The 19,997-nt window shown below is 57.1% G+C and overlaps 1 protein-coding gene across 1 annotated transcript in view; it reads left to right on the plus strand.

The window, feature by feature from the left end:
• The first annotated feature begins 1,916 nt into the window (after positions 1-1,916).
• HS3ST2 (heparan sulfate-glucosamine 3-sulfotransferase 2) overlaps positions 1,917-19,997 on the plus strand; it is a 33,804-nt gene continuing 15,723 nt past the window's right edge. The window contains exon 1 of the mRNA XM_050968640.1: positions 1,917-2,371. Within this exon, the coding sequence (XP_050824597.1) occupies positions 1,917-2,371 (455 nt within the window). The remainder of the gene's footprint in view (positions 2,372-19,997) is intronic.

Consider the following 19,997-nt stretch of genomic DNA (forward strand, 5'->3'; position numbering starts at 1 on the left):
TTGAGGGTGCAGGCTCTGGGCTGGGGGTGAGATGGGGTGAAAGGCTGAGGGTGCAGGCTCTGGGCTGGGGGTGAGATGGGGTGAGAGGTTGAGGTGTGGGAGTGAGTTCGGGGTGTAGACTCCAGGCTAGGGGGTGAGGGGCTCAGGATGCGGGCTCCAGGGTGAGACCAGGGGTAAGACTTTTGGGGTGTGGGCTCTGGGCTGGGGGTGTGGGCTCTCAGGTGAGGCTGAGGTGAAAGGTTCAGGGTCCAGGCTCCAGGCTAGGGGGTGAGGGGCTCAGGGTGAGACCAGGGGTAAGACTTTCGGGGTGTGGGCTCCGGGCTGGGGGTGTGGGCTCTCAGGGTAGGCTGAGGTGAAAGGTTCAGGGTCCAGGCTCCAGGCTGGGGTGCAGGTTCTCGGATGGGGCCAGGGTTGAAGTTGCAAGATGGGGCTCTGGGCTTGGGGGATGCAGGCTCTCCAGGGTGAGGCCAAGGTGAAAGGTTTGGGGTCCGGGTCCAGGGTCTCGGCTGAGAGGCTCAGGGTGCCGGCTCTGGGGTGAGGCCGGGGTGAAAGGTTTGGCATGTGGGAGGGGCTGCGGGTGAGGGGCTCGGGATGTGGGCTCTGGGGTGAGGCTGGGGTGAAAGGTTGAGGTCTGGGCTAGGGGTGAGGGGCTTGGGATGTGGGCTCTAGGGTGACAGGTTCAGGGTGCTGGCTCTGGGGTGAGGCCAGGGTGAAAGGTTTGGGGTGTGGGAGGGGCTCAGGATGGGGGCTCTGGGCTCCAGGGAGGTGGGGGTGAGAGGTTGGGATCTGGGCTGGGGGTGAGGCCGGGGTGAAAGGTTTGGGGTGTGGGAGGGGCTCAGGATGAGGGCTCTGGGCTCCAGGGAGGTGGGGGTGAGAGGTTGGGATCTGGGCTGGGGGTGAGGCCGGGGTGAACGGTTTGGAGTGTGGGAGGGGCTCAGGATGGGGGCTCTGACCTCGGGGGAGGTGAGGGTCACAGGGTGGGGTCCGGATGGGGGCTCGGGATGGGGGCTCTGACCTCGGGGGAGGTGAGGGTCATAGGGTGGGGTCCGGCTGGGGGCTCGGGATGGGGGCTCTGGCCTCGGCGGAGGTGAGGGTCATAGGGTGGGGTCCGGCTGGGGGCTCTGGCCTCGGGGGAGGTGAGGGTCATAGGGTGGGGTCCGGATGGGGGCTCGGGATGGGGGCTCTGGTCTCGGGGGAGGTGAGGGTCATAGGGTGGGGTCCGGCTAGGGGCTCTGGCCTTGGGGGAGGTGAGGGTCATAGGGTGGGGTCCGGCTGGGGGCTCGGGATGGGGGCTCTGGGCTCCAGGGAGGTGGGGATGAGAGGTTGGGATCTGGGCTGGGGGTGAGGCCGGGGTGAACGGTTTGGAGTGTGGGAGGGGCTCAGGATGGGGGCTCTGACCTCGGGGGAGGTGAGGGTCATAGGGTGGGGTCCGGATGGGGGCTCGGGATGGGGGCTCTGGGCTCGGGGGAGGTGAGGGTCACAGGGTGGGGTCCGGCTGGGGGCTCGGGATGGGGGCTCTGGGGTACAGGTTCGGGCGGCTCTGGCTCGGGCGGTTCGTGGGGGCTCCAGGAGGCGCTGACGTCAGGCGGCCCCTTAAATAGCAGCCGCACCGGCGCTGCCCCGGCATTTCCCGGGGACAGAGGACGCGGGAGCCGGCTGCGGCGCCCCGGCGCCGGGCTGCAGAGGCCGGCCATGGGAGCTGAGAAGCGGGAGCTCCGGGCGGCGGCCGCGGACAGAGGCAGCGAGCGGAGCGCCCCAGGCCGCCCCTCCTCCTAGGAGCGGGACATGCCCCGGAGCCGCGGGGAGCCGGGCACGGAGCCTGCCTTCGCCTCGGTGCGCTGCGCGCCGCCCGGCCCCGGCCCCAGCCCCATGCGCCGCGGGCAGCGCAGCGCCGCGCCCCCCGGCCCCATGGAGCCATGGCGCTGAGCGGCCGGGCCGGGCCACCCTCCCCCAGGCTGACGCGCCGCTTCCTCTTCATCTTCACGCTGTCCCTGTCCGGCACCTACCTGTGCTACAGCCTCCTGCGCTGCGCCGGGGGGGCCCTGCCCGGCCCCGAGCGCCGCTGCCTCCCCGCCCGCAGCGCCGGCGCCAAGAAACTTCTGCAGAAGTCCCGCTCCTGCGGCCGGGAGCCCGGCCAGCCGGCCTGGAGCGGCCCCCGGGGCGCGGGCCAGGAGGCGCCGCTGGCGGGGAACGGCTCCGGCCCCGCCAAGCTGGGCAGCAGGCGGCTCCCGCAGGCCCTCATCGTGGGGGTGAAGAAGGGGGGCACCCGCGCCGTGCTGGAGTTTATCCGGGTGCACCCCGAGGTGCGCGCCGTGGGCACCGAGCCCCACTTCTTCGACCGGCACTACGAGCGCGGGCTGGCGTGGTACAGGTGAGCCCCGGGGGCCCCTTCCCCGGGAAGGTTTGAGCTGGGGGCTCCGCGGACCCGGCGCCTGGTCCCGGCCGAGTCTGTGTCCGCCCCGCTGGAGCGCGACGATCCCTGTGGCCACGGGTCCGGCTCGGGTGTCCTGCCCGGTCCCCGGGGAACGGCCCTTGGACCCCCGGTGCCCCCGGCCGGACCCCAGGGACCTGGGAGGCCAGCCCCGCACCCGGAGGGCCGAGTCCGGGCTGCCTCTGGGCCCGCTGCCCCCCGAGCCGCCGGGCTTGGCCGTGGGAAGCGGGGTCTGAGCAACCCCTGGAGCTGGACGAGGGCTGGATCCCCCTGCGCTGTGGACCCCTGAGGGGCTGGAGCGGGGGCGTGTACTGGGGCCCCGCGTGTGCTGGATTGAGACGGGGGAACCTGGCCCTATCTCCCGCTGTCTCCCCATCCCAGCCCCGCTGCCTCCAGCGCCTGGGCGGCTCCGCTGGCTGGGGGGGCAGGAATCGTGCTGGGCTGTAGGGGGAGCGCTGAGGGTGACCCCTACCAAGGATCGGGACCCGTCCCCCGCTGGGAGAGCCCCGTCCTGGCTCACCCTTCCCCAGGCAAGAGCGGCTAGTGCAGGGTGCTGCCCCTCAGAGGAGGCAGGATCAGGCCAGCTCTTGGCAGTGCTGAGCGCCTGGGGGTGTGCAGCATGGCAGGGGTCCTGGCCAGAGTGACCCTGTCACCCCCAGGGAGCCTGCTGTGGGGCCAGAGATGCAGCACTGGGCAGCCCAGGGCCAGGGGGGTTGGGGTCAGGCAGGGCCCCTCAGGCCCATGTTGGAACATGAGGGGCTGGGCGCTGGCCCCTGGGTTGTACCTGGGGCCTGTCTGCCCACCCCAGGGATCATCAGCTGCTCCCCCAGCTCCTGCTCCCCGCAGTGGCCTCACTTGGACTGGTCTGTGTCCTAGTCATTTCCCTTGCTCCCTGCTCTCCAGTCCCTGCCTCAGAGACCCTGGGAGGGCTGGGGTTGGTTTATTGGGGGGGGCTCTGCCTAGCACCCGATCACTGCAGGGGGGGGGTACAAGACGAGTCACTCCGCAGAATGGCGGAGCAGGGTGTACGGCCATGCAGGCGAGCTGCCCTGCTCAGGTTTGGGGGCTGAGAATTGATCAGTCTGGCCTTGGCTGCACTGGGGTTGTTGCTTCAGGAAGGAGCTGAGCCTGGCCTAGGGGTGGAACTCTTCTTGCTGGCTGGCAGAGGATCAGGAAGTCCCACTGTGCTTGTATCTGTTCCCAGCTGTGAGATACACCAGCAATAACCCCACCTACCTGACGGTGTTAGTCAGTGGGAACATCCCATAGCTGGCTGCGTTGGGAGCCTGGGGCCCTAGCCAATCCGAAACTATGACATTCCCAGCTCATTGTCTAAACTACTGCTATGGTGAAGGGACCTTCACAACTTGTATGGGCTGTTATCTAACAGATTGAACTCCAGGTGGCCACTCCACTTCCTCTATGATCCCAGTCCTACTACCCATAATTTGCTCCATAGCCGTCCTGAAATCAGCTGCTGCTGTTGGTTCCACAAAAGTGCAATATCTCGTGTACTCTGTCCGCTTGTCTGCTTCCTGAAATCAAATACATGTAAAATCTCTGAGATCTCTAATCAATCAAACCGTAGAGGGTAGTCAGTGCATCTCCAAGAAGAGCAGAGGGAGACTGGGAAAGAATTGAATTTAAATAAAAGGCTTTCTTGTAAACTGTGGAGGCACTAAGAGATCTCAAGCCAATCAGTTTCTGGGTGCTGGGTAAGAACAGCTTGAGTGCGGGTGCGACCCCCTCTCCTCTGTGCTCAGACCCCTGCCGTTCAGTGGGATGGCTACCATACTGTTCTCCATGCTTTCGGGGGCGGGAGGCATGCTGAAGTGTCCAGTACCTGCTGCACAGAATCCCCATCTGAGGCGCTGCGGGGGGGCTGTGTTCACATAGCCCCTGTGATCTTTGCTGTGCTCTCAGCCAGTGGGGTGCGTGAGGAGGGAGGGCTCTGTGGGCAGGGCTAGGCCTGTGATCGCAGGATCGGCTAATGAATCATGCAGAAGGAAAGCGCTCCCTGCACTTCTTCGTTCCTACAGAAGCCAGGTGGCTGGAAGGAGCCTTTGCAATGGCCCTGTGGGCGGGCAGCCCTGCCCCATTCCCACACGGCTCCATTAGTGGCTCGCTGGTGTGGCAAGGAAGCCCCCAGGCGCTGTCAGGCACTGCTCAGGTGTTGAATGGGGGCACTGGTATTCTTCCACAGCCCACCCTTTTGTGGTGCCAAAATGAGATGCCTGTCAGATCGTGCTGACATTTAAAATATGGTCACCTGGGCTCTGCTGGCCCCCGGGCTGAGGGGAAGGATAAGTGGTGCTGACTCCCCATGGTGCTTACCGTGCCAACAGGAGCGGTCACCTACAATCACTTGTGTAGCTAGAGCTTCAGAACAGGATCCTCTCCTTCCCTCTGGGTATTGATCAGCAGTGAAACAAGTAATCGCTATGCGGACACTTAACCTGGGCAGTTGAATTAATGCCCCTAGGCTGAATGAGGCAGTTTCACCCTCAGAGCTATTCCAGGCTCTCTACAGATTCAGGCAGGCATTGCAGCATTTGTTTGTACTTGGGCCATGTTCTGAAGGGTTTCTCCACAACCTTAAGGGCTGGAGATCTGCTCTGGCTTTTAGAAAGAAAGCTGAGATCCTGGAGCGCAGGATGAGCACTGCCAAACCCTCCCATTTTGAGTCTGGAAGATCGGCCCCGGGGTGATGTAGTGTGTACAGCTGCTCAGGAGTTTTTTGACATTGTTTTTCATTGGAAAATGCAGATTGGTTCAAAGTAGCACTTTTTGTGGGTAATGTACCAGTTTTCATGATGATTTTGTAGAGAACGATTTGAGGTCCAGGATGGAATTTCTGGTCAAAATGAGAGACACTCACACAGTGACTATTGGCTATTCTGGGATCTTGATCTCTTTATTTTTAGTGAACAGTTCAAAAGGTCTCTGTTCCGTCCTGGTGCAGAACAGGCTAGTTTTGAAACATTTTCACAAAACCATTTCCTGCCCAGCTCAAACATTGCAGGAAATATATGATGCTCTGCAGCATAAGGAACGGGATGATCAAAAAACAGGGCCCATCTCAAGTCAAAAACAAGTGTGATCCAGGGATGTATCAGGCAAGATATTTCCAGTGGTGATAGGCAAGTATTAATGCTATTGTATCAGGCACGGTGAGACCTCTTCTGGAAGAGTGTGTACTGTTCTGGTCACTTGCGTTCAAGACAGATGAATTCATACTGGAGCAAGTGCTGAGGATGGTTGCTAAGAGGATCAGGGGAAGGAAGAGCCTTCTTTTAGGAATGGAGAATGAAAGATCTTGGTTCACCCTGCGCAGGCTGAGAGGGGATCTGCTTGCTCTCAATAAATACATCAGGGAGTGAGAAGAGCTGCTGAAGCTAGAAGACAGTGTTGGCACAAGGACACAGGAATACGTTTGGGCTGGAGATGCTAAGAAGGTTTCTAACCTCAGAGGAGTGAAGTTCTGGGCCAGCCGCTCAATAGGAGTATTGGGGGACAAACACCCTACCTAGTTTGAAGCTGGAGCCTGGTAAATTTATTAAAGGGATTATATAACGGGATTGTCTGAAATAGCCGGGGACTGGACTCCATGGCCAGCAGGTCCTTTCCAGTCTTGTGACCGGTGTTCCTAAATCCGCCTGCAGGCCCATGTTCCTATCAGGCTGGGAGCTATGTCTGCGTGTGTCCGCTTCTGTATCCAAGTGATGCGGGAACCTGTCAGTGACTGCAAAGCCCGGGGGAGGGCTGCAGTCCCATGGGGTCTGGGAATCCAGGGCTCCCTTTGCGGTTAGTAGCTTAGATCCAGCCCAGAGAGGAGGGAAGGCAGCAGGTGTCTGAACAGACTCTCCTATCAGCACCTGCTCTCAGGTGGCTTAGCTAGCGCTGCCCCATGCTCACAGAGGAGGATGCAGACCTGCTGAGGCTGCTCAAGGCTGGGGAAAGTGGAGCACAAAAGCTATAAATAGTGCAGGAGCCTCCTTTAACTCTGTTAAACAGCAGCCTCTTCCTCCCGCTCGCCTAGGGAATCCACCTCTGCCGGGCAGAGAGGAGGGGGCCATTCTGGAGCACTCTCCTCTTTCTCTTCTTGCCCAGCCTGGGGATCATTTGTGCTTGTATCCAATTCCGTTCCCTAGCTTGGGGAGGGCAGACTCAGAGCAGCCATATCTCTCCCTCCCTCTCCCCAGCAGGTGCCGTTTGCTCCCCGCTCCCTGGCTTTGGCAGTGCACTGTCTCACATCGTAAATTGTCTAAAAGTGGACTGGCCTCCAGCGTGGGGACTGAAACAGGCATGACACCCGGCCGCCCTCAGGCAGTACCGGGAGGAGGGTGTTGTCTGAGGGGTACCTGGAGTGTGCAAAGTGCCAAAGAACGAGTCTGCACCTCCCCTGAAGTAGCTGGCCAGGACCCTGCCTTTAGCCTCTGGAAGCTGCTCCAGCCCCTGGGCTTTCGGGACTGCTCTGCAGCAAGTTTTGGGAGTTCAGCGTGTGGGCTGGTGCCGTGCACACTCGCCAGAAGGGGGAGCTTTGCTCCCACTTGAGTCTTGTGTGCTGTCAGTGTGTCCGCAGGCCTGGGGTCCCCTGCACACCCAGCAGCCCTGCCCTGGGAGTCTCTTGTTTGGTAAGCGAGCCGAGCTCCCAACTCAGAAGCAATCAGTGGCCCTCTCGGGCTGTGGGCTCCCTGTCCCGCTCCATCTCCTGTTAGCTGGTGTTTTTAACGCCCGGCTGGCCACGAGGAGCCACTGGGCCCCAAAGCTCCCTGTGCTCCACGCACCCAGCGTTTCCTCTCCTATAGCGCGGAGAAGTGATTGCCTAGACGTGGTGAGTGCTCAGACTACAGCTGAGCCCTGCCAGGGAGTGCGTGGACTGGGCCTTTGTCCCTGGTGGCATCCCGCAGCTGGGCCCAGGCAGAGCAGCCGGCCTAGGAGAGCAGGAAAGGTCTCCTCAGCATGGCAGCCTCTAATACTGGGGGTGCGGGGAATTCAGCTGGGCTCCCCACCAGGCTGGGGCCAGGCAGGGGAAGCACCTGAGACGAGCTCAGCGCTACTAGAGGAAACACAGGGGAGTGAGCAGAGCCCGGAACCCTGCAGCCATCAGCTGCCCCCCGTCGCTGCCCGGGCTAGGGAAAGGGGCTGCCTTTCAGGATGCAGACAGTGGGGGCAGGGGTCAGACCCTTACCCTGCAGCGAAGCTCTTCCCTGCCTGGGGCAGCTCTGCTGGGGGGAGGTAGTGATCTCACTGAGCGATTCCTACGTGTCCTCCTCCTGAGCGAGGGACGGGGTTTCCTGAGCTCTCAGGCCAGTGCTGGGGGTGGGGGGGAAGAGTCCCCCGGTTGCTGAAGCGGCTCGTTAACCCCGGTGACATTCCTTGCTGCTCTTCAGGATTTCTTCTCCCAGTGAATGGTGTCACATCACTTCAGTGGCCCCGGAGCTGCCAAAACCTGCTGAGAGCCTCGACTCCCGTCCAGCTTCACTGAGTCCTGCCAGCTCTTACTGGCCAGGAGCCCAGACAAGGCTGGGCTTCGGGAAGGTGGAAAAGTCCCTTCCAGTGCCTGGGGGGCAGCAACTTTCCCATCCTCTTGTCCCAGTCCTGGGACCAGGGGCGGCTCCAGGCACCAGCACGCCAAGCGCATGCCTGGGGCGGCACGCCACGGGGCTCACTCTGCCAGTCGCTGCGAGGGGCAGCAGCTTTCCCATCCTCGCATCCCAGTCCTGGGACTCAGCGTCGAGCCCAGCAGCGGTGTGGCTAGAGCAGGGGGTTGGGTGCCAGGAGCCGATCCTGCTGTTGCCTGTGGGCATGACATGGGCAGGTCTCGTGGTCTGATTGCCAAAGGGGCCAGGCCCCTGCAGCTCCCAGTGCTGGGTGTGCAGCACCTCTGGAAACCAGACCCTGCCCTGCTCTGTGCCTCCATGTCCTCATCTGTGAAATGGGGGTTAACGCCATGTAAGGTTAGGATGAAAGGCACCGGGCCAGGGCAGCCCAGCAGCCCCTGTAGAGTTCTAGGGTGACCAAAGTCTGAGCGGTGACAGTCCTGCTGTGGCCTCTGACCCATCCCCTTCCACCCTGGGCTGTTGTCCCAGTCTGTTTGAGCAGCTGGGTTTCAGCCACGTCCCTGGAGACCATGCTGCTGCCTAATGGAGCTCTGGCTTCGGGCACGGTTGCTGGAGGTGCCAAGCAGAGCCAGGGCAGAGTCTGCCCAATGGTGAAACGGGCTGTTTATGGAGTAGTGTAGAAGTAGAGGCTGCTGCACCAGAGCAGAGGTGCAGCTGTGGAGACCGCAGCCCCTTGCACACCAGCCCTGAATGAGTGCCACTCCCCACAGACCGACTAGAGAGCTCTGGGGGCGCCTGTGAGCAGCTCTCACTGACCCATGCCCAGCACCGCGTAGACCTGGGCTGGGTTTCACCCCAGAGAATTGGGCAGGCCATGGAGGTGGCCTGGAGCCACCCAGTGGGACCACACCAGGCATGGGCTGAGTCACCAGGGTGCCTGGCTTATTGATGCTTCTCTGCACCATGTTCTCTTCAGCTGGTGGGGTGGCAGTGCCAAGGTAAGGGATTGCAAATTGGGGCTGGGGAGGGGGGAGGCTGGTCATCTTCCTGCAGGGCCCCAGCCAGATCGTCTTCTTTCGGCAAAAGCCACTGTCTTCCACTGTGCAAAGCCAGCAAGGGTGCGTCTGCCAGAGGAAGCCTCTGCATCCCTCGAGCTGTGACATGCACTGATGTGCATCCCCCTCTGACAGGGCACCAGCACCTTAGTAATGCTCATGGGGGCATTTCAGTGCCTGGTCTGGTTTCAGTTCTTCATCCTCCCTGCAGGGCCCTGCCCACCTCTGCTCCATCATCCTCTGCCCAAAGCACCCACGAACCACGCACTCGGTTAGCCCGGGTCAGCCTCCGTGCTGCTCGTGGGCTGGAGCCCCTTCCTAGACTTGGTCTGCTACGCCTGCACCCCCTCCCATCAGTCCCCCACCGAACACACCCCGAGCACTAGCCCTGCCTTCCCACCCCCATCCCAGCACTCCAGAGGGAAAAGACAATCCCCACACTGAGGGGTCACATGTTCCAGGCCACAGCCCGGGCACTTGCTCTTCGTAGCACCCCAGCGGCTTGCCATGGCCCCCTCTGAGGATACCAGTCACTAGGAAATGTTCTGTGATACCTCGGCAGTGCAGGGAGCCCCTCTGGTACAGCGCTGGGCCAGGAGCCATGCTTCCCAGCGGACAGCCGTGATGTGCAGCGGGATTAAAGATAACGGATAACTGGCCTCTCCTGCCTTCAGGTCGCTCTGGCTTGGGCTTGGGCTGGCCGCCTCTGCTGGGAGCTGACTGCTCCGTGACAGGGAGGAAACCGACTCCCATTAATAATTTAGCACCACCATCTCTGAGGATGGCAATCACCACCTGCTGAGCCGGATGGTGCCAGCTCCCTGCCGGCCTGATGAATGTGAATTGACCATGCAGGAAGAGCAACTCAACTGCTGCCCAGAGGTCTGGGTTTGTGCTTGGATCAATGCAGAGATCTTGCCAGATAAAACAATTAAATGACACTTCCCGGGTTTTATTCGATTCTTTTTGTCTCTCACGTATGTGCCAAGACGTAAGTGCACAGCTCACAAAGTCTAAAACGCTGGATTGATTTTACTCTCTCAAAGTGGAGCAATTAAGTAGACCTGGTCAGTGAGCTCTGTAACCTCAGCGACATGATTAGCTCCCCTTCCTCTGCCAATAGACCCAAGGCAGCGAATAGGAGATTTCCTATTGACAGCTGGATTCCAGAGACAAGCAGCTAATGTAATTAACCTGCCCAGTCCAGCGTCCTTTATTACCTTGGCTATTGCACCTGGGAGCCCCTGCAGGCCGTGCTGATCCAGCACACAGGCTGGGGGGGGAGGAAGCCACTTCTACCAGACTCGTGGGATACCCCAGTTGCCAGCCTGCCGCCTCGTCCCTGAGAAATACACTCAAGGCTGTGCAAAGAGGCTTCACTAGCCAGCAGGGTTCCCATCCGGCACAGCCATGCCAGGCGTGTCTCATGCCTCTAACCGCAGTTGAGACCCTGACTGGCTCCTCCGGGGCATGGCCAGTAGCCCGGCCTTGCCTCCCCCTGCGTGAGCTGCACTGACCAGGTCTCAGCTGGGAGGCTCCACCATTTGGAGCTGCACTGGGCAAGCCTTGGCTGGGGTCCGCCCTGCCTGGCCCTGGAAGTTGTCCCTGCTGGCTGAGCCAGCAGAAGCTGGACTGTTCGGGTCTTGGCCAGAAGTTGTCCCTTTGGCCAAGTCGTTGTAACAGAACAGAGGGACCCCTAGATCTGCATCCATCTAGCCCAGCAGTGGCCAGCACCAGCTGCAGGAACCTTGTGTTCATGGGGGAAATTTCATCATGACCCTGGGCAATAAGTGGTTGGTTTGTGCCCTGAAAAATGAAGGTATAAATCCTTTGTCTTTTTTTAGTCTTCTGTAGTATAATTGTGGATGTTCTTGCTGTCCACAGAAAACTCTAATCCATTTATTTGAATCCTGCTAAGAGCTTGGCCTCTTGATAGCTTGGGGCAATGAGTTCCACAGACTAACTGTGCCATATTTGAAAATGTATTTGCTTCTATCTATTTTTTTGGTTGCCTTTCAATTGAATTGACCCCCTTACTCTTTCATTAACAGGAGCATCTGATTTCCCTTCCCTGGGCTATTCTCTGTTTAACACAACACTATTCATAGCAAAGTATATTTATGTCAGATTCACATCCACACCTTACGTATCTTCTAGATTAGTTACCAGGTTTGTCTTCCTATGGGCATTTCTCTGACTCTCACCACATCACTGCCTAAGCATCTCTTTCTTTTGGGTTTCAGGCCCTCGCATGTAAATGACCCAGACTGAGGTTTGACAGGGAGGAGCCGATTGCTCTAATGAAAACAAGAACCAGACACTGGACCTTCCATGAGACTCCTAAAGGATCACTTGTTTTTTCACTTCCATTCACCTTCTGCCTCCCACGAGTGCAATCTGAGATGGAGGTAGCAAAATCCTGCGTGGTGGATTAGACTCATGACAGTTCCCTCCCAGAAGGCACCAGAAATCTTGCTTATCCAAACCAGCTATTTCCGTGCTGCTGCCAGTTTCACAAAAGACAGCCTTTTCTCTGTATCTCTTTCAATGACCCTGATCCAGATCTCTCCCTCGCCCTTCTCCATGGCCCCAAATTTCCACTCAGTATTAACATGCACAGTGAGTGCTGCACCTTAGCTGTCTATTTAATGACTCCGTATCCAATGCACCCATACCCTTCCCAATTCCCATCAGCCTCTTTAATGCACCTCATTAGCCAGAAATACAATACCCGAGCAGTGTTTTTGAAAGATCTGTGTTAAGACAGCAGAAACCAAATAGCCAATGACTGCGGAATATTGATTCATTACCAATCCTGGTCAAAATAGCTATTTCCCTGCTGCAAGCGTAGCCTGCCAATAACCTTCAGTACTTCCCAGAACACACGGAAGGTAGTGCCATTTAATTTGCTGTTATACTTGGAGCAGTGTCTCTAATTATGGGGTTCAAAGTCTGCCTCTCTGTGACTCCTGAACATGCAAGATGCTCCAGCAGATGTGTGTGTTAGGAGATGGATTTCCTAGCAGGCAGGGCTGCATGCTCAGCCTGCTTGTGCTTTCTGACTTCAGCATTACCAGTAACAAGGACTGCATAGATCGGACTTGATGCAATGTTCTGTGGATGGCGTTCGAGTCGGAGTGGAATCCGGGTGACTGCGTTGGCTCTGCGGGTGCAGTGCTTGGGTTTCCTGCTTGTGCCAGCAGGTGGGCTCTGAATCCATGCAGGGAGCCGGCCTGTTGAGTCAGAAGGTGCATTGTTACATGGTCACAGTTGGCACTACCCAGAGCTGTGTAACATCGGCACCCTGTTCCTGACAGCATATTCCATCTAGAGTCTTTATTCAGCCACATATGCCTGAATACCTAGGGACCCATGTCTGACTTCAGGACTTGCTGCACCAGAATAGACCAGTGGGCCCTCAAGCCCTGCGTCCATGGTGCCTCTGGTCCAGCAACCTCTCCCTAAGAGGGACTCCTGCTTGGACGCTCACTGGCTGATGGACGAATACCCATCCTCCCCCAGGAACGCACCAAGGAGACCAGTACCCGTGGTGGGTGCAGATGTGGCTGGAGCTCTGCCTCAGCTGTGCTAAAGACGACATGGACAGACCTCAGCAAACTGCAGGATGCTCCTGGACACACTGTGCAGGGGATTACATTGTGATGGCCACGTTAGGGGCATAGGAGCTGTAGCTGCCCTTTGGAGAGGGCAAGGCGCTTCCCCCCCCCCCCCATTGCTCTCTGGGCAAGGCGCGGTTAACACCAAAGCTCTGTGTTCTTGGTGACAGGCATATCTGGGGACTTTCTTCCATGTGTCACCCCCACCACCACGCCACCTACATTTGTATGTGCTGGAACGTTACGTTGAGTAGATAACTTATCTCTTAAATGAGCTTTTAATTAGGGAATAACTACAGCAGCTGTAACTTATGTGTTTTTTAATGAATATTATTATTATTGTCCATGTTTGTTTCACCTACAAAAAATTGCTCAGAAATGAGGGGAGGTTGGTCCTTCGAAATGGGGTAGGGGCAGGTGGAGGGGGAGCTCCAGGCTGCCCCCCAACACGCAGTCTTGTTGTCCAATGTTCCCCGTAACGGAGCAGACAGCCCTTGGGGTTTGTTGCCCAGATCTGTAGGCTCCCGATGGGGCTGAGAACAAAGGGAATCTCCCAGATGTTGGCCCAATGATGACGAGGCAAACGGCTGCTGCTCTCCTACCCCCAGCACCCAAACCTCTGGGAAGCAGAGACCCTCTTTGTTGCCGGCCACGTCCCCACCATGGGGTTCTGGCTGGGCAAAGCGCCTGTGGGCCTTGCCCAGCACTCAAGGGATTCCCATGGTGCCCTGAGGCTCTCGTTGGGCAGGGCTGCCCAGAGGATTCAAGGGGCCTGGGGCAAAACAATTTTGGGGGCCCCTTCCATAAAAAAAAGTTGCAATACTATAGAATACTATATTCTCATGGGGGGCCCTGCGGGACCCGGAGCCTGGGGCAAATTGCCCCACTCCCCACCCCGAGGCAGCCCTGTGTTGGGCCCAGTCTCTTATTCCTGGGGAACGTGTGCTATAGAGACCAGTCTGCGCTGGCAGGATGGAGCAGGAGCTGGGGCGGAAGGAGATTTCGTGAGTCTTTTCTTTTCTTCTCTTCTTGATTTCCACGGTTTTGTATGATGGGCCATGGGTGGCTGGAACTGTTGTGATCCGGTGACTGAGGGAAAGAGCCGGTCAGATCTGTAGTGAAAAGTTTGTTCCGCTCATTTCACCCTAGTTCCAAACTACCCACAGGCTGGTCCTGAGTTTTCCTCTTTCGTTTGCTCTTCCGTAAATATTTTGCATGAGCCACTTTGAGCCAGTGGATTGTTTGTAGCCTTGTGACATGGAGTATTTGCTACTGTTTGAACCGCGTGATTGGCCATGTCAATCCTGTGGCTGGTGTTGTTCCTGCTCCCTTGTGGATGACCTCTGTGAACTGGAAAAGGGACATCTGTTTATAAAGTGTCCGTGATCCTTTGTCTGAGTGTTTGTGTGGCTAGTAAAAAGCTTTTCAGCCCTGCTGGGAGCCCACGCTGGTGCTGCTCCTATTGGCTGCTGACAAGTATGGTGGGTGCGAAGCTCACCCACTCCAGCATTGGGGTTGGGGGTGCATGCCCGGGAATCTTTGGTGGTTTTGTTTATAGGATATTCACGCATGGGAACGTCCTGGCCAGACTCCTGCAGCCCAGGTTAGGTGCTGCTCAGTGGTAAAGGTGAGGATGGCTCTTTGGGTGAGGGGCAGGTCCCAGGCCAGTAGACCAAGGATTAGGAGAGGGCGATTGTACAGAGCCTCCGGAGAAGAAAGGGGACAAATTGCTGGAGATTTTACTGGGCCTCTCAGCAGATCACAAGGGGGCAGAGAGACGTGTCGAGGGAACACTTCAATTGCTGAGGCTGGGGGCCCCTTTTCTCACTCCTGTAGATGGGGCCGTGCCTTCCAGAAGCTAAAATCGGTGTGTGTGTGTCTGTCTGTCTGTCTTAAGTCTCACTCCAGTGCTCGTCCTGCCTTAACTGCTGGGTCTGAGTTGCTGGGAGCAGACACAGCAGCATACTAAGCCTGGCAAAAACCATGGCCAAGGGCAGCCTAGCCATAGGGGCCCCATAGGCATGCACAGGCACCCTGGATACCCTTCGGCTGGTAGCTCTGACATCTGGGGGGCTCAGAGACATTCATTCTGACACCGACCTTGTGAACTTTAATTGATTCCTGGTTTTAGTGCTTCAAATCTGACAGTAGCCTAATTAGGAGCACATGGTCTCCCAGCCGAGCAGAGCCTCTGGGGACGGGAACGCCCCTTGTTATTGTCATTGGGCTGTTTGGTTAATGAAGGTAATCTGCCAGGGCTGGCAGTGCAGGGAGTGAATGCCCCATGACAAGCTGTGCCCAGCAGCTCCCTTTGAAACCGTTACTCAGATCAGCGTCTGCCTGCCTGGGCTGGCTTTGAATTCTCTCCCTCTGCCCCAAGCACCAGCTCTGGGCTGTGGCCCCTGACACACAGCGCTGTGTGTCATCGTCCAGAACTGCTCTTTCTTCCACGAGCGTCGACTGGGAATTGTTTTCCTCCTTGCTGGGAAGCTGTGAAGATGGGGGAAGTCACACAGGGACAGGACGTTTCCTTGTGCCAGGGCTTGGGCCCACCGCTGGGAAACGCTGTTAAGAGAAAAGAGACCCAGTGCAGTGGGGCAGTCACGGTGCCAGGCAGCCCTAGAGACGCCCTCTACTCACCCCAGCACAACTACGGTGCAGGGGTCCCAATTGTTGCCCAGCTGGGGACACTGCCTGGAGCCAGGAGGCCAGCACTGAGCCTGTCACCGAGGCCAACCAGCCGTGCTGGGGAGTGTGGGGCACAGCTTTCCGTGTCTATCCACCTCGGGGGCAGGGGGGCTGGCGCGGCTCATGGCTGCCTCAGCAGCTGGCCCCTCGCTTGGCTGGCAAGGCAGCAGGGAACATGCCGGCGAGGGCTCAGCTGACCTAAGAAACAAGGGCAGAAAGCCAGGTACTGCTCCATCCCCCCCAACCTGCTCTGCAGCAGCCGTCTCCGGCCCCCAGCAGGCAGATGCCAGGAGCAAGCTGGCACTATGAGGCTTGGTGTTGGTGCTTCCCAATTCCAAAGGTTTCTGCTATTCTCTGCCATGCTGTAGCCCTCTGGCCCCCTCCCCCCCACTCCCCCGGCTGCTCAAATTGGGGTTCATTTGCTTCCCATCCTGCCACCCTAACAATGAACTGACCCAGTGCTTTCCTCCCCCGAGGAGGTTGCATCCCGTCCTGCCCGCTGCTGCAGCCAGCTCTGGTGTAGCTACTCCCCTGTTGTCCTTGTGTCTGGTGAACGTTTTCAGCAGAGTGTAGCTCACACTAGTGCACCTGCCTGGGATGGCTTAGCCTGGTGGGCCTGGCAGGGGCTGCTTCGCTGTTCTCCATCCACACCGACCATGGTGCTGGGCAGGAGCACAAGGCTGCAGCCCTGCAGCCATTTCTTGAACAGCCCAGCACCGATTTACCCTCCCTAGAGCTTCCCTGGTCTCTGACAAACCCAGAGCAACAAGGGACTGGGGAGCTGCCTGGGGGAGCTGACTCCGAAGCAGCAATGCGGGCACACGGGCTGGGCTGCTCAGGAGTGGTGGGGAATTCTGGCTCTGACAACGCCGCTGGGCTCAGGCATCACCGGGTCTCTTCCCCCTACAGGGGGTGAAGTACCTGCCTGGGTGTCTCTGCTCTAACAGTGCCCCTGTGCATGGTGCCCTGCAGCGTGCATGGCGTGGCTCAGTCCCAAGGAGCTCCTAGGCTCAACGCAGTGAAGGCAGCTAGGTCGGGGAGGGGCAGGGAAAGTACAACAGGGAGCCCCGTAGATGGGCCCCTCCATTCATCCCGCACCCTCAGTACCCTGCCTCCGATCCCGCATGCCACTTGGAGTCACTCTGGATTTAAACATGTGACTGGGGCCAGAGGCCAGAGCTGGGGTCAGGGTGGGTAGTGGAGGCTCAGTGAGGAGAGGCCAGGGCCCAGCAGACCGGGCTAGGGAAGGTGAGGAGGGGGCAGTGACTGAGCAGTAGTGCATTGGGAGGGCGTGTGGCCACACAACATGCTGAGTCCAGGAGGCTCTGGCATGAGAAAAGCCTGAGTCCCTGCAAGGGAAATCTTACTCCTGGGGGAATTCTGTGCCTAAAAATTCTATGCCAAAAACGTACAAATTCTGCCTACAATATTTTAAAATTGTGCATAGTTTATTTGTCCAAATAACAATATAATCACACCAGTTTCAGTTATTTTGGTAATTTATTTCAACAGAAAACAAAAAAGATTCAGGAACTGTTTTTTTTGACAAATAGATTCCTTACTAGGCATATTAATCAGAACTCTGAGTAATAATTCATTTAAACTGCACTACAGAAACCTATTTCCTGCACCCCTCAGAAGCAGTGCAAAGGCTTGGCGGGGGCAGGGTGGCGGAGAGGATAATTGCTGGGAAGAAGCCTGGGAGTGAACCTGGAAGGTTGTTGGGTGTGGGTGGGAGAGGTGTGGAACAGTTGGGGGGAGGGGTTTGGGGGGGGAGGTATTGTTGGGAAGCTTCGCCCATGCAGACCCTGGTTGACCCCTAGCCTCTCCCATTCAGGCACATCTGCCCATCCCCATATGTTCCTGCACCCCAATGTGTCCTTGTACTCCTGTCCCCATGTGGCCCTGCACCCCCACTCCCATTCAGCCCCTGCCCAAGTCTGTCCGCCCCACTAGCCCTTCTGAGCCCATCTGTGACCGCCTGCCCCAGCATCCCCGTGTGCCCCATCCACCCCCCACTCTGTGCAGAACTCGGTCTCTTCCCCCCATCGGCTGCTCATCGCTAGGGCTGGCTGAGCCGACTGCCCTTTGTCCTGGCACCACAGCATCCCCTGCTGGACAAAAGGTGTAACTGCCTTGCCTCTCCGGCAGAATGTCTTTTCTGTGGAAGACATGAATTCTGCGTGTGGGCAGTGGCGCAGAATTCCCCCCGGGGTAGAATATCGAGTCAGGCTCTACTCACAGTGAGCAGGATGTGGGAGCTGCTAGAGCTGAGATGCAGGCCCCCTCGTTTGCTTAGGGGCTTGGTGGGACTGATGGAACAGGGCAGCTGTCAACAAGTCCCAGCTGTATCTTTGCAGAGGCTCCCAGCAGGAGGGCCCTCCGATTTGGTGCTGGCACGCCATGGGGAAGGCACCTCATCCCACTGTGGCACTGAGCAGCAGCAGTGCTTTGAAGGCAACAGGGCCAGGAGCTCCCCAGGGGGCAGCATATGGATCAGCACAACAGCTGGACAGCAAGTTTATTAGTGACTTTGGGAGACCAAAATCTTCCCCTGCTGGTGAAAACAGAGCAATTCTGGGGGAGCTGGATTGGCAGGCAAGGAAACGTTCCCATGGGAGCCCCAGAAGACAAACACTGCCCTTTCCAAGGGGCTTCTCAGCCACATGACTGCCCATGCGTCACTTGGAGTCCATCAGCTACAAAACCATAGGTCCTTGTGTAACTTGGTGCTCCGCAAAGCACGGCCTGCACCAGCCAGGTTCATCTCCCCAGCCTGGCTCACTGGAGCTGTCTCTGAGAAGGCTGGAGACAAAGGATTGATAGAGCCTCCCACAGGGAAGGGAACTGTCATATACAGATAGCTAAGGGTTAATGTCTCTTTCACCTAAAGCACCTGACCAGAGGACCAATCAGGAAACCGGATTTTTTCAACTTTGGGTGGAGGGAATTTTGTGTCTGAGGTCTTTGTCTGTCTGCCTGCTTTCTCTGAGCTTTGGAGAAGTAGTTTCTGCTTTCTAATCTTCTGTTTCTAAGTGTAAGGACAAAGAGATCAGATAGTAAGTTATATGGTTTCTTTTCTTTGGTATTTGCATGAATATAAGTGCTGGAGTGCTTTGATTTGTATTCTTTTTGAATAAGGCTGTTTGTTCATATTTCTTTTAAGCAATTAACCCTGTATTTTGTCACCTTGATACAGAGAGACCATTTGTATGTATTTTTCTTTCTTTTTTTTATATAAAGCTTTCTTTTTGAAACCTGTTAAAGTTTTCTTTACTGGGAAATTTCAGGGAAATTGAGTCTGTACTCACCAGGGAATTGGTGGGAGGAAGAAATCAGGGGGAGATCTGTGTGTGTTGGATTTGCTAGCCTGATTTTGCATTCCCTCTGGGTGAAGAGGAAAGTGCTTTTGTTTCCAGGACTGGGAACGGAGAGGGGGAGTCACTCTGTTTGGATTCACAGAGCTTGTGTCTGTGTATCTCTCCAGGAGCACCTGGAGGGGGGAAGGGAAAAAGGATTATTTCCCTTTGTTGTGAGACTCAAGGGATTTGGGTCTTGGGGGTCCCCAGGGAAGGTTTTTCAGGGGGACCAGAGTGCCCCAAAACACTCTAATTTTTTGGGTGGTGGCAGTAAGTACCAGGTCCAAGCTGGTAACCAAGCTTGGAGGTTTTCATGCTAACCCCCATATTTTGGACGCTAAGGTCCAATGAAACTGAATTAGAGGATGATGCTGAGCCAAGGGAATGTGTCCCAGCCCTGGTTGCCCCCTGCTGCCCTGCTTGGCCTTCAGATGAAGCCTGACTTGTCCACGTTTTCCAGGGCATCTTTGGTGTGGGACGTCCCCAGCCTGTGACAGGTAGGAGGGTTCCTCTACTCTTGCTCTTCTTGACTCGATTCTGATGTGAATCAGGTCTTTCAACATGTGCCCCTCCCTGTACACCCCTGTGGCCAACTCCAGGCCTAACCCTTCCCTCCTGTGAGCGCTGCTGGCTTTGCAGCCCCACAGCCACACATTGCCCCATGGCTGCTGCGACGGTCGCTAGAAATATGCAGATTAGCATTATGCAGGCCTGTGTTTTCCCAGACGGGAGTGTTAGCAATGCCTGTCCTTGGAACGCTGTCAGTACGGCTTGTGCAGTGTGATGTAACGTAAGCACAGCTGCCAGCAGACACCCCGTTTCCAGGCTGGTTCTGCCTGCCAGGTTCCTTTTGCTGCTGCTGCTGTGTTGTTTTGTCAGGTTCGGTTTAATTTCACGGTGACCAGCTGTTTAGAAAGAGCAGAATTAGGCGTGTGCACTGCATGAAGGACGTGGGCCCCGTGGAAGAGAAGTTATTGGCTCAAAGGACGCTTAGAGATCTCCAGAGCATTGAAATGATTAAAATTGAATTGGCAACTAAGTTAATTACCGTGTTCGCACTGCTGGCATGCATCGAAATGTCTCTAATTATCTGTCTGTGAGCACGCTCATAAATTCTTTGAACATAAACATTTATTAAAGGGAGTTAATCCTTTGGTAACAACTCCAACCTCTCTTAGCACAGAGGCCTGAGATTCTTAATCTAGAATCAGAGCCACAGCAAAGCCCTGGATCAGAACCTCCCTGCACATCCTAACCTGGATCTGGGCTTCAGCTCCACAGAT

Source organism: Gopherus flavomarginatus, chromosome 9 (assembly GCF_025201925.1).
Source record: "Gopherus flavomarginatus isolate rGopFla2 chromosome 9, rGopFla2.mat.asm, whole genome shotgun sequence".
NCBI classification, from domain to species: domain Eukaryota; kingdom Metazoa; phylum Chordata; order Testudines; family Testudinidae; genus Gopherus; species Gopherus flavomarginatus.